Source organism: Prionailurus viverrinus, chromosome B4, assembly GCF_022837055.1.
Source record: "Prionailurus viverrinus isolate Anna chromosome B4, UM_Priviv_1.0, whole genome shotgun sequence".
In the NCBI taxonomy this organism is placed as follows: domain Eukaryota; kingdom Metazoa; phylum Chordata; class Mammalia; order Carnivora; family Felidae; genus Prionailurus; species Prionailurus viverrinus.
This window is the reverse complement of record NC_062567.1, coordinates 37,920,583-37,934,041: the sequence shown is the minus strand read 5'-3', so window position 1 is coordinate 37,934,041 and position 13,459 is coordinate 37,920,583. Positions and strand designations below refer to the sequence as shown.

The 13,459-nt window shown below is 47.1% G+C and overlaps 1 protein-coding gene across 1 annotated transcript in view; it reads left to right on the top strand.

Annotated features, from left to right (window-relative positions):
- The window catches only part of VWF (von Willebrand factor), a 138,227-nt gene that overhangs the window by 59,824 nt on the left and 64,944 nt on the right, over nucleotides 1-13,459 (top strand). Inside the window, exons 17-18 of the mRNA XM_047866328.1 lie at nucleotides 4,361-4,455; nucleotides 8,092-8,252. Coding sequence (XP_047722284.1) covers nucleotides 4,361-4,455; nucleotides 8,092-8,252 — 256 coding nt within the window. The remainder of the gene's footprint in view (nucleotides 1-4,360; nucleotides 4,456-8,091; nucleotides 8,253-13,459) is intronic.

Genomic DNA, 13,459 nt, shown 5'->3' with positions numbered 1-13,459 from the left:
GGGGTGGAGCCGAGGCCCAGGGCCAAAAACACACAGGGAGTACTCACCAGTCACCAAGGTAAGTCCTCTGGGGGGGCATATGTTGCATGAAGGGAAGATAAGCCTGGGAGGATGTTGGGCATCTTCGAAAGATGGGGAGGGGGGGGACTGGAGCAGTAGGCAGGGAGGACCTCAGAGGTTTTGAAAGAGCAAATAGGTCAAAGCGTAGCTTTAAGGAGTGGGTTCTGGAAGCTGCATGAGGTGTGGAGGCAGGGAGATCAGTTGTGGGAAGAAGTTGACACAGTCTGGTCAAAAGGTGCTAAGGCCCCAGGCCAATACTAGCAGTGGAGATGGAGCAAGGGACAGAGGCCAGAGACCCCAGGAAGTAAACAGACTGGGGGGACATGTAGGGGGATGAGGTTGGCTGAAGACGGCCCCGGGGTTCTGGACTGGAGTGCCCGGGAGAACAGGAACAGCAAGAGGGCTCCTTGTGGGTAGGGGGAGGATCATGAATTTGGTCTTAGCCCGGATGGCTGAGTTGCCAAGAGCGCATGCTGGTGAGTGAGGGGAAACAGTCACCGGAGGCGTGGGTGTGGGACTCGAGTGAGAGGTGGAGGCTGGACAAGATTTGCGTGGAGGTGTTCTGTATGGCTGCAGGGGCAGCCGGGCCCACGAAGGAAGTGGATTGAGGAGCAGAAAAGGAAACTGAGTCCAGAGCTTGGGGGGATGTTCAGAGGGCCAGGGGAGCAGAAAGAGGATCCTGTGAGAGAGGCCAAAGGAAAAAGGCAAGCAAAAAGGCACAGCGAATGCCGGGCCATATGGTGGAGGTGAGGAGAGGAGGAGAGTGTCAACATCTGTTGGTCTGAGCATTGGGCCTTCACCCAAGCGGTCGTTTTACTCTGCTTGTCCAGCTATGATTTTCAGGGTGTTTCTCTCTGGGACCTTAAAACAATGCCGTTAGAAGGCAAGCATCGCTTTTCTTAGTAAGGAATTTGAGGCTTAGGGAGATTATCACTTTCCCAAATCATCTAGCCAGTGATAGAACCCAGGGACTCTTAGACTCTTCATATTACATGGAGAGGAGGCTGTTGAATTTGGCAATCGGAAGGTCATAGTGGCCCCCATGTTGCAGTAGTGTGGTGAGGAAAGAAGCCAGAGGGTAGGAGTCTGGGGTGACTTGGAGGGCAGCACGTGTCCCTGGTCATTTTACCATATTGGAGGCACAGGGAAGGTGGGGAGATGAGGTGCAGAGGGCCCTGGGTGAGCAGAGCTGGGGAATAGCCCTGGCTTCAGGCTTTCTTCAGGATTTGCACATCAGTGACCTCTCCATGATATGTTCCCGGGCTCTCCTTTGGGTACCAGGGCTGAAAGCTATTGTCTGTCCCGTCTCTCCACTTCATTTAGAAAACTGGATTTCATGGAGAATGGGAACCATCAGGAACTTGGGGCTTGTTTTGTGGCTCTTTATTTTTATCCCCGCACACTGAAAGGTGAGCCCCATGGAGCAAATGCTGGTGATGCCCACAAGAGGTAGTAGGAAGGTACAAACACATGTGTGTAGAAGTATCTTTAGGCTGTTTGGTCACCAGACAGGCATCATGGTAGAGCACTTACACTATTGCAAGCCAGGTTCTGGGCCAGGAGTTGATTATAATCCTACCTACAAGGTTTTTCTTCTCTTTTCTTCTTTCTAAAAATAAAATTAAGCTTTTGGGTCATGTCCAAATGACAGACAGACCATGACATGAGGATATTTTAAAATCAGGTGTTAGTTAAAAACCAGAGGGCGCCGTTTCTGCATGTGCCCAGAGAGGGAAGGGCTGATTCTCTTTTGCTCATTTAATAAATTTTCATTGAACAGCAGCCACATTAAAAATCATTCAAAATCATTACTGTTAGAGAAATACAAATCACAACAACGAGTATTACTTCATATCTACTAGAGTGGAAAAATTTGAAATCTGGATAATGCCAAGTGTCAGCAGGGCTGTGGAATATGGAGCCCCCGCTCTGCTACTGTTAGGACATACACCTGTTCAGACACCTCAGTATCTTTCCCAAACCTAAATCTGATTATGTCGTATCCCTGCTTGGAATCCTTAATAGCTTCCCCTCAGTAGGCCTTAGGGTAGAGACCAAATCCCTATGATGGCCTCCCAAGCCCCATGCGATCTGACCCCTGCCTACCTCTCCTTTCTCCAGTCTCCTGGCCTTCTTTAATCTGGAAGGTGCATTGCTCCTGGCGCCTAGGAAAGCAGTTGGCATGATTTATGCAAATTAGATACCCACACTTGATATCTCCGCAGTCCTGCTCTCAGGCATATACACTAAAGAAACTCTCACACAGGCTCTTAAGGGCACATGTATGAAGATGTTAGTCACAGCTTTGTTTGAGGTCTGTGTCCATCCCTGGGAGGGTGCATGGGGAAAAGGCAGTGGATGCACACAGTAGAGGATCATGCAGCCTTAGAAGCACCGGGAAAGTAGGTATGTATTAGCAGGGTTCAATCTTGAACACGTGGTGGTAAAGAAAACGACAAAACACTGTGATATATGAGATAGTACCACTTATACAAATGAAACATACAGGCATGCGAAAGAAATACATATTTTATGAGAATATATGCAGGCAGGTCTACACTGAACAGAATAAGATTGTATTAGTTTTCTGTGTCTATTGCTGCATAAAAAAATTAACCCCAAATTTAACAGCTTGAAAGAATGGACATGTATAATATCACATGGTTTCTAAGGGGCAGGACTCCTGGAGCAGCTTGGCTGGGTGACTAGGTTTGCTCATGCGGTTGGAGTCAAACTGTTGACCAGGGCTGCAGGCTGAGTCATCTGGAGACTTGCCTGGCTCTGGAGGCTCCATTCCCAGCTCATTCACACAGCTCTTGGCAGAAGGCTTCATTCAGTTCCTCGCCATGTGGGCCTCTGCATTGGGCTGCTTGTGAAGTGGTTCCCTGGAGTGAGTAATCCAAGAGAGTACCAGGACAGGAGCTGCAGTCTTTTATAGCCTAATCTCAAGTGACACATGGTATGTCACTGCTGCCACATACTGTCGGCACACAGATCAACCTTGGTGCAACGGAGATGACACAAGAGTTTGAACACCAGGAAGTGGGGATCCTCGGGGGCGCTTTAGGAGACTACATGTCATAAAAATAATTGCCATGTTAGGGGAGGGGATTGGGATCGGAGGAGAGGAATAAAAGAATATGTAAAAAAAATATTGGATACTTTATGCAGAGCCTTATGCTGCCTGCTGAACAGATAATGAGCAAAACCGTCTTTGATCTTATAGTCCAGTGACACAGAGAGAGATGTTAACCAAATAATAACTCCAATACATGCAGAGTCACAAGTGTGGAAGAAAGAGAAGTACGTGGTCTATGAATCCTTGAAATGGGCTAGAGAAAAGGTAGTCAGGGGTCAGATCGCATGCAGCCAGGGAGGCCATCTGAGGGATTTGGTCTCTTTCCTAAGGCCTCTTGAGGGGAAGCTACAAAGGAGTCCCAGCAGGGAGGTGACATAATCATATTTAGGCTTTGGAAAACCCTTGGGCTGCCAGGAGGAGTGTGTTTTGGAGAGAGGCAAGAATAGGTGCAGGGACATCAGTCAGTTAGGAACTTCTGCCTTGTCCAGGTGACAGGTGGTGGTGGCTTATGGCAGTGAAGGTAGAGAAGTGGATGTGAATGCCAGAGACGTTTAGGCGACAAGGTCCAAGGGCTTGGTGATGGTCAGACGTGGGGGTTGGGAAGAAGGCAGTATCAGGGCTGACCCCTCGTTTGCTGGTTTGTGAAACTGGATGGTTGGTGGTATCATACAATGAATCAGAGCCCTGGCGGGGGACTGGCTTTGGTGGTGGGATCATGACTTCAGTTTTGGGCATACTGAGTTTGAAGTCTTTGTTATGCCAAGATGGCTATCATGTGGGCACTTGCATACACGGGTCTTGGGTTCAAAGGAGAGATCCCAGCTGCTGGTGTAAATTTGTGAGTCGTCTCTGTCATAGAAGCTGAGTGTATGGATGGCAGCCTAGAATGAGAGCCCAGGGTGCAGCCAGCAGAGGGGTGAGCCTGAAAGAGCAACTAGAAAAGTCGGAGGAAAACCAGGAGAGATTTGTTTCTTGTCCTAGAAGAACAGGATAGTCACAGTGGTCGAATAATGTCGAAAGGGATCAGGTAAGGAAAGAACTGAAGACGTTCCACTGGGTTTGGTGACATAGAGAGGGTGAGTGGCCTTAGCGGGCTGTGTTTCAGATGAGTTATGGGACCACCTTGACTTGGACGGGGAGACGGTGAGTGGGAGGTGAGGAAAAGGAGCCAGCAAGCATAGCCGCTCTTACGAAGCTGGGTTCTGACTTTCCTCTCTGCAGCTACTGTGAGGATGGCTTCATGCACTGTACCACGAGTGGAGCCCCAGGAAGCCTGCTGCCTGACACTTTCCTCAGCAGCCCCCTGTCTCACCGCAGTGAGTACTGTCCCCCTGGAAGGGCTCTTCACCTCTCCACTGGGCTGCTCTGTCTGATGTGCCTGTGCATTCAGGCACATGTCAGGGTTGACACCATTTTTATGTTCATGTGAGTGGTTTTCAGGCCTTGACATGCCTTTGCATGTGTGCATCCAAATTATTGAGGCAGGGAGGAATTTTATTTCAGGGGAAAAATTGAGTTATCTGCAAGATGGATTCAGTGAGACCTCTGTTTTGCCCATGGTGACCTTAACCCAGTGAGTAGCTGTAAGTTGGTCACCTTGATTGTGGTGAAGACCACCCCCTTCATTAGCCTCTTTTTACTCAGGGACATACTTACAAGGATGTCTGTCTGTCTGTCTATCTATCTGCTTATCTATCTAATTGTTTTATTTTATTTATTTTTCTTTCTCAGGATAAGTGTACTCTCTTTAATCTCCTCGTTCCCCCATCCCCCCACACACCTCCCCTCTGGTAACCATCCATTTGTTTTTTGTAGTTAATAATCTGTTTCTTGGTTTGTTTCTCTCATTTCCACCCCCCTTCGCTCATTTGTTTTATTTCTTAAATCCCATATATGAGTGAAATCATATAGTAGTTGTCTTTCCCTGACTGGCCTATTTTGCTTATGATTGTACTCTCTAGCTCCATCCATGTCATTGTAAATGACAAAATGTCATTCTTTTTTATGACTGAATAATGTTCCATTGTATATATATATATATATATATATATATATATATATATATCACATCTCCTTTATTCAACGATTTATCCATGGACACTTGGGCTGCTTCTGTAGTTTGGCTATTATAAACAATGCTATTTAAAGGCAGATGTGCATGTATCCCTTTGAATTAGTGTTTTTGTAATTTTTGGGTAAATACCCAGTAGTGTGATTCTTGGATTGTAGGGTAGTTCTATTTTTAGCTTTTTGAGGAACTGCCATACTGTTTTCCACAGTGGCTGCACCAGTCTGCATTCCCATCAACAGTGTACGAGTGTTCTTTTTTCTCACCTCCTTGCCAACACTTATTGTTTCTTGCATTGTTGGTTTTAGCCATTCTGACAGGTGTATGGTGATAATGCATTGTGGTTTTGATTTTCATTTCCCTGATGATGAGTGATGTTGAGCATCTTTTCATGTGTCTGTTGGCCATCTGGGTGTCCTCTTTGGAGAAATAGGTCTTCTTTGCAGAATGTCTTCTGCCCATTTTTTAACTGGATTATTTATTTTTTGGATGTTGAGTTGTATCAGTTCTTTGTATATTTTGTATACTAACTCTTTATCAGATATGTCATTTGCAAATATCCGATTCTGTAGGTTGTCTTTTAGTTTTATTGATTGTTTCTTTCACTGTGCAGAAGTTTTTTGTTTTGATGTAGTCCAAATAGTTTATTTTTTTATTTTATTTCCCTTGTCTCAGGAGATTTATCTAGAAAAATGTTGCTTCAGCCAATGTCAGCAAGATTACTGCTTGTGCTCTCTTCAAGGATTTTTTATGGTTTCAGGTCTCACATTTAGGTCTTTAATGACAAGGGTACCTGTTTAGAAAGCTTCTCAGATGGATGTGAAAGAGGAGAGTTTGGGCATATTGTTCTCAGTTTGAAGGTCCTAATAGTTGCTACACTGTTGAAGGACAAGGCACAGAAGGGAGAAGGGGCTGACCTAGCTTTGAGGGAACCATATTCACACTTATGGATCAGGGAAAACTAATTGGCTTCCAGATGGATCCTTGCTTAGAAAGGACTGTCCCAGTAGGAGGGAGAGGGATGCTATTAGGCAGATAAATGAGCTATTTTCAACATCTGGCTTGACCACCTCTCTCTGCCTTCTGCTTCCCTCAAGACGCCATCTCTCCAAGTGACACAGATGTGTGCCATGCATTGGCTTTCCAGTTTGTCCTGGTGAGAAGTCAGGCTTCCCTGTATGACTGATTGGGGAGCATCTCTCAGCCTTGAGCTGGGATAAGATCCTAAGCATGTGAGTGGCTCACAAGTTGAAATCAGAACTTGTGACCTTGTCTTTTTCTGTTCAGGCGGCTATAACAAAACACCACAGACTAGGTGGCTTAACTATGAGAAATACAGGAATGTATTTATATATGGAGGCTAGAAGTCCAAGATTAGGGTGCCAGCAAGGTCAGGTAAAGTTTGCAGACTTCTCCTGTATCCTCACAGGGCAAGAAGGGCTGGGAGCTCCATGGGTTGTCTTCATCAGGGCACAAATCCAATTCGTGAGGGCTCTACCCTCATGGCCTCATCACTTCCCAAAGGGCTCATTTCCTATTACAACTACCTTTGGGGTCAACACATGAATTTACGGGGGCACATTCAGTCTGTAGCAGACCTCAGGGTCACTAAATCCTTCTCCTCCTCTCTTTGCCGATTGCTCATGTCCCTGCCCTCTCTTGGCTTTTTTCTAGTTGATAGTTCCTGGAAGCGGTCATCTTTTGTGAAGTCAAGAAGCTCCTAGAATTTTGTACGATTTGGAAGAGCCACTTGACCTTTTAGGGTTTCAGTTTCCTAACAAAAGTTTCCATATAAAATTAAGACTGGGGGGGTGCCAATGTGGTTCAGTTGGTTAAGCATCTGACTTCGGCTCAGGTCATGATCTCACAGTTGGTGAGTTCGAGCCCTGCGTTGGGCTCTGTGTTGACAGCTCAGAGCCTGGATCCTGCTTTGGATTCTATGTCTCCCTGTCTCTCTGCCCCTCCCCAGCTCATGCTCTGTCTTTCTCTCTCTTAAAAATAAATAAACATTAAAAAATAAAAAAAAAATAAGGTTGGAACCTGTTCACAGGAGACAGTAAGTGCTCTATGCAGTAAGATAGAAATGCTGTGAAGTGCATCTGGGTTTTTGAAAGGAAAGTGCTGTATCAATCATCTGATGTTATCATTTATTCAATCAGCCATTGATACCTCCCAACTGTCAGGAAATATGATACATCCTGAACAAAGGAGACACAACCCCTGCTTTCAGGGAACATTTATTCTGGTATTCTAGTTGGCAATGGGTGGGCAATCAACAAATAAGTAAAACAGACAGTATATCACAGGGTGGTATTGGAGGCCATCCGATGGAGGCTTGACAAAGCAGGCAGGGCGGGAAGGGGTGTCAAGGGACAGAGTGTAGCAGATTTAAATAGAGCGGCTGGAGTGGCCAGTGGCTGGGCAGAAAATGACATAGAAATCTCCCCTTAAGGTTTTTGTAACTAAATTAGCATGACCATTTTAGGAATGGTCCCCTTGGGGCCCCCAAAGGTTACTTTTTATCACCCAAATGCAGGTCCTATAAAGCCTAGGTCTGGACATTTCTGCAGTGCCTCCCGATTTAATGCAACCTGCTATGGCAGGCTCAAGGGGATGAGGAACGTGGGCAGTCATAAGGTTGTGGAGAGCCAGAGAGGTGCCTTCAACGTAGGCAAAGGTCAGGGGCTCAGATGAATAGATGAGGTGGCCATCTAGTCCCACTTGGGGAACCTGGCTCAGTGCTGGACCTGCTGGAGGTCAGGTCATCCCAGGGAGGGGCAGTTGGGTCTCTGGGAGTGAGTGGCTGCACCTGGGGGGACCAAGGACAGTGTGGAAGGTAGATTCATCCTTCATGGGTCGCCTCTTTGGTTTTTCTACTTCCAAGGCAAAAGGAGCCTGTCCTGTCGGCCCCCCATGGTCAAGTTGGTGTGCCCTGCTGACAACCCGAGGGCTGAAGGGCTCGAGTGTGCCAAGACCTGCCAGAACTACGACCTGCAGTGCATGAGCACGGGCTGCGTGTCCGGCTGCCTCTGTCCCCCGGGCATGGTAAGCCACCACAGCCACAGAGGTGGGCAGCCTGGCGTTTCCCTGCAGGCGGGCACACATGAGGCGGCTCTGGGGCAGAGAGAGGAAAAAATAGGAGCCAAACAAGAATGGTAATGGGGGCGGAAGCGGTGATGGGGTCAGGGGTGGGGGAGCACCTTCTGTGGCTGACTCAGCCGCCAAAGTCGGGAAGGGAGATGGTGGGAAAGTGTCTAGAGTCCATCCTGATGAGATCTGACAAAAACACAGGAACTTAGGGCACAGAGGTACCGGAGGAAGCAAAGCAAGTATTTCCAGAAAATACTTACAAGTGACAACAGGCATTTCCCCTGGAATTTTCCCAAGGGCCACATTCTACTTACTCAGAGGAAAGAGCACACATGTATTTGGATGTAATTTGCATATATACATATGACTTTCTATTTCAAGAGATGTTGCTGTTGCTGCCCTTTCACCAGCAAGGACCTGCCCAAGTCCCTTCCCCTTGCTGAGCCTTGTTTTCCTCATCTGTAGAGTGGGTCACAGTCTTGGCCAGCTCTTGACATTCCATGATTCTGGGGCTGGGGCTTCAAACACCCAATCTGCGGCCAGAGGTTCCTTGGATGCCTTGCAGAGTCCAAGGCATGCTGGTTTGCAATTACCTGGCTCTAGATTGCTGCTGGCGGCAGTGGTGTGAGCGGGCCCCTGCCCCTTACCTTCCCCCCAAGTCTGGTTGTCGGCCGGTGTAGTGTAAACATATGACAGTAGTCCCCCCATCCGTGGTTTTGTTTTCCAAGGTGTCAGTTACCCACAGTTAACTGTGGTCCAGGAGCAGATGCTCTTCCTTCTGACATCTTGTCACAAGGTCAATATCAGCCTCATGCTTTGTCTCAATGCCTGTGTCATTGACTTCACTCCATCTCATCCCTTAGACATTTTGTCATCTCATGTCATCACGAGAAGGGTGAGTGAGTACAGTACAGTAAGGTACTTAGACCACATTCGTAGAACTTTTACTGCAGCATATGTTATAACTGTTTTATTTATTGTTGTTAATCTCTTACTGTGCCTGATTTATAAATTAAACTTTATCATAGGTATGTGTGTATAGGGAAAAAAAGAGTATATATGGGGCTCGGTATTATCTGCGATTTTAAGCATCCCCTGGGGGTCTTGGAATGCATCCCTGTGGATAAGGAGGGAATGCTGTAGACCTGTTATTCTTGTCATCCTGAAAGAAGCAACTTCTGGGTTCTTCTCTTTCAAAAGCATCAGGTCTTCTTGCTTTCTCTGACTCCAATTCCCCACACCCAAAGTGAGCAGTGTGTGTCTGGGGCAGGAGTTGTGGACGCCAAAGTGGGAGGGGGCAGGATGGCTCTCATATGGTTGTAAAGGGCATCAATGATGCCCAGGCCTTGACTTGAAGGTCAGGGTTCTGGGCAATGGGAGATGCCAATGTTCTATAGATGCAACGGGGACTCATCATCGGTAGCCCACAGGAAGGCTGTGCATTGGGGTGTGTGCAGGGCAGATGATTTGTCTCCTTTCCCTCTAGCCCTCCTCCAAGACAGAGAGACTACCTGTTCATTCCCCCCTGGGTGTTCCCCTCTGCTTTAGCCTCTGATGATTCTAAACTGTCTTCTAATGGGGGAGCTAGAGATTGGCCGGGGAGCACCCCCAACCTGGATGGTCTTGTTTGATGCCTTCACAGAAGGTGGCTATTTAAGGAGGGGAAACTCAGAGCTGGGTAGGGACAAGAAATAGGCCAGGGGAGAGGAGGCTTCTGTATTGCTCTTTTTATCCTAAAGGATTCTCATTTTGACTGTTCCTTCACTGTACCTGGAGGGGAAATTCTCCAGACATCAGAGAAGGCTCTGGCAAGAAAAGGGGCATCCCTCAGGGGATTATGTCAGCATCAGAGACTCTTCTAAAGGAACCTTTTGTTTTTTTCAATGAAAACAGTGCAGATCATCTGAGATAATAAGCACAGTACTTGCGTTATGGTCCCAAACCCCCGGTGGAGAGCAAGACCTCAAGTTCAGGATGTGGACACACGGTCAGGAGCTCATTTGCATTCCTGAAGCCTCTGGCATGCGCTCTGAGGACAGTCTGTGGATGTCTGTCCCATAAGGGGGTGACTCTAACCTCAACCGCAAGGGATTCTAAACTCAAAAGCTCAGAGTGTAAGAGATTGGCTTATTTTCACAACTGCTTCATTACGATGCCGACTAAGGTGCAAATCGTTGAGACCAGATTCTGCAGAGCAGCAAAGCCCATGATTTATGAAGTGTGCAGTGTGCTGGCTGCTGCATGGGACACGTGTTCTTGGCTGAAACACAAAGACAAAGGAGCTGGAAACACCCTGCTTGGGCCCGTGTGACGGTGTAGACATCCTACCCAGGGGTGTTTCTCTGTGTGGCCTGTCCCCTGTGGGAGATGGTGAGGATGTGGTGTGTGACTGAGGGTTTTGGGGGAAGAGGTTGGAGATTCTATATTCTGGGGACTTGGAAGAGGGCGGTGGGGGGCGGGGTGAGGAAGTAGCTCTTTGCTGGGGGCAGATCTGTGAGAGTAGAAAGAGCACCGGAGTAGGAACAAGGCAGAGGGCCAAGCCCTCTGTTCAGGCCTTGCTCGCCCTTGGGTGAACATTCATTCTTTCTCTGAGCCTCAGTTGCCTCATCTGTGACATGGACACATAATTCCTGTTATGGGCCCAAAGGGGTTATAGGTGAAAGGGCTACAGAATTGTAGGGATAGCTTTAACTCTTTTCAGAAATAACCAAGGCGCAGTCTCAGAGGCTCTGCTCACCTCCTGCTTTCCACAGGAGAGATCCATAAAGGGCCTGTTTTCTTAAAATTTCCATCTGTTGTGGACCAAAGCTTTTGTAAATACAATAGAAAAGAATGATCAGAAAAAAAGAAACAAAAAGTAATGACATGCAAAATATGAGTCCCTCCCCCATTTTTATTAGATTCCACAGATAATGTATTACTCAATTGCCATATGATTTTCCAAACACCTACCCAGTTTGTGTACTTGCATCATCATAGGCCCGTACTGGCCCTGGACTATGCTTTGAGCAGCACTGCTCTGGGTTGAAGATTGCCTCTCCCCTTACAGGGCATCTCTCAGTGTCCACTGTAAGGCCAGCAGCAACTGTCTGAAAATGTTGGGAACAGGTTGGGAGTCGCCCTCTCTGTAGTTTGTTTCAGGCTTGGCACCTGCTTACAGCCAGGTTTTCTGGGCCATATTACCAGTCCTGGTACATATGCCTCCTTGCATGGAACAAAGTGTGTGTGGGGGGTGTTTTTTATAAGTGGTCAACGCCCTGGTAAATGGTATGGAAAAGACATTGGATTGGAGTCCCATACTTCCAGGTGTGAATCGTGGCTCCTGAGATTTACTCAGCTCTAAAACTGGGTTAAAGGGCTTTTGGGAGGCCTGGGGGGGACAGTGACAGGGACATGGAAGTTGCTTAGTAAGTAGTAGTTTAATGACCACTGTTATAAGAAGTTTGTGGGGGAAAACCGTGAATCTACTGTGAACAGAGAGATATGCTGTAGGAAGTTAGCACACAATGGGGGCAATTCTAAGACCTCTGTATCCGCACCCAGAGGCCCACTAGATCAGTAAAATAAGGATGTTGCACTGGAAAGATTCCCGTCTTTTTCTTTAGTTGAGAAATTCTGGAGTGAACTTCTTGCCTTTGTCAGAATGTTCCCCACTGTCACAGCAAGGTGGCAGCAGAGCACAACCCACTGCCCAGCTCCCTCCTTCCAGCCCGAGGTAGTAGTAATTCTCTCCAGGAACACCATCCGGTGGTAGAGTGAGGAGGAGCCCTAAAGACCCAGGATTTCAACCTTCTATCCCCCAGGAGTCTGAGCAAAGATAGGAACCGTTGAAGGCTGGAAATCCTCGTCTCCTGAGTCCTAGACTGGGCTCCTTCAGCCCTACTTGCCTCCCTCCCTCCCGTGAGGTGGTTTTGGAAAGTTTGGCACCCCCATCTGGGAGACGCTCACTTATCCTCCAAAATCTAGTAGTTACACTTTCCAAGCTGGTACCTAGTTCTGCTAGTAGGAAACCTCTTGGTAGCTGGGAAGCATGTTCATTTCCCTGGTCCTTTGATGCCTGGCTTTATCACTGGCCCAATAGGAAGACTCAAAAGACTCTGGCATTGCTTTTTGAAATGCAGAGCTTGGCTCTGGGGCCCGTTCAGGGTCAGCCTCACATGTGGGCACTGTATATCCTATGAGATGTCATTTTAAAAGGCCCAAGAAAGCCATTCTGTCTCAAAAATATCTCCTACCCCTTATGCGATTTGTCACCTAATTAGGCTTACTGAAGTATGAGGAGCATGAATTCATTCTGGCTAACAAGCAGGGGTTTTAGAAAAGCATACGGCCTTATAAATCCTCATAGGAAGCCATTCACGCCTTAGTATGAATTATTCAATCAGATTCTTTCCTCCTAGCCAAATACCTAGTTGAATTCAGCTGCACTGATCTGGAGGTATTAATGGGAACAAAAGAGAGAGAGTTGGAAGGCAAAAAAAGATTTTGGAGCATGGGTCTGTATGGTGTTTATGTATGAGGATTGGGTCAGGGAAGATGAAGCCTTTTCAGAGAAGAGTGACAAAATCACTTATTTTCTACTTCATAATTTTTCTTGTGGCTGACCAAGACCTAGTACCATGTTCTTGGCATGAGCCATTCTTACTCAGGATGTCCCAAGTTGATGGATAGTGACAATGATTTCTGCTTGTTTGCTTCTGAAGTCTTGGCCGTTTGTCAACTTTACCTTATTATCCTCTGGTGTCCCAGAGGGACAAACACGAGGCAGAGATGGTTCTCTTCATTAAAAAAAATTTTTTTTTAACATTTATTCATTTTTGAGAGACAGAGTGTGAGCAGGGGAGGGGCAGAGAGAGAGGGAGATGCAGAAACCAAAGCAGGCTCCAGGCTCTGAGCTGTCAGCACAGAGCCTGATGTGGGGCTTGAACTCACAAACTGTGAGATCATGACCTGAGCTGAAGTTGGATGCTCAGTTGACAGAGCCACCCAGGTGCCCCGGGTTCTTGTCATTTTAAATACGATGTTCAAGTGAGTTTCCACAAAGTCCAGTTAGGGACCACTATCCTGGCTTACCCTACGTGTCTGAGCAGTCCTCATCTTGATCTTGTTCATCCCCTGAGTTGTGCCTTTATCTCTCTATCTCTAGGGATTTCTTTAATGCT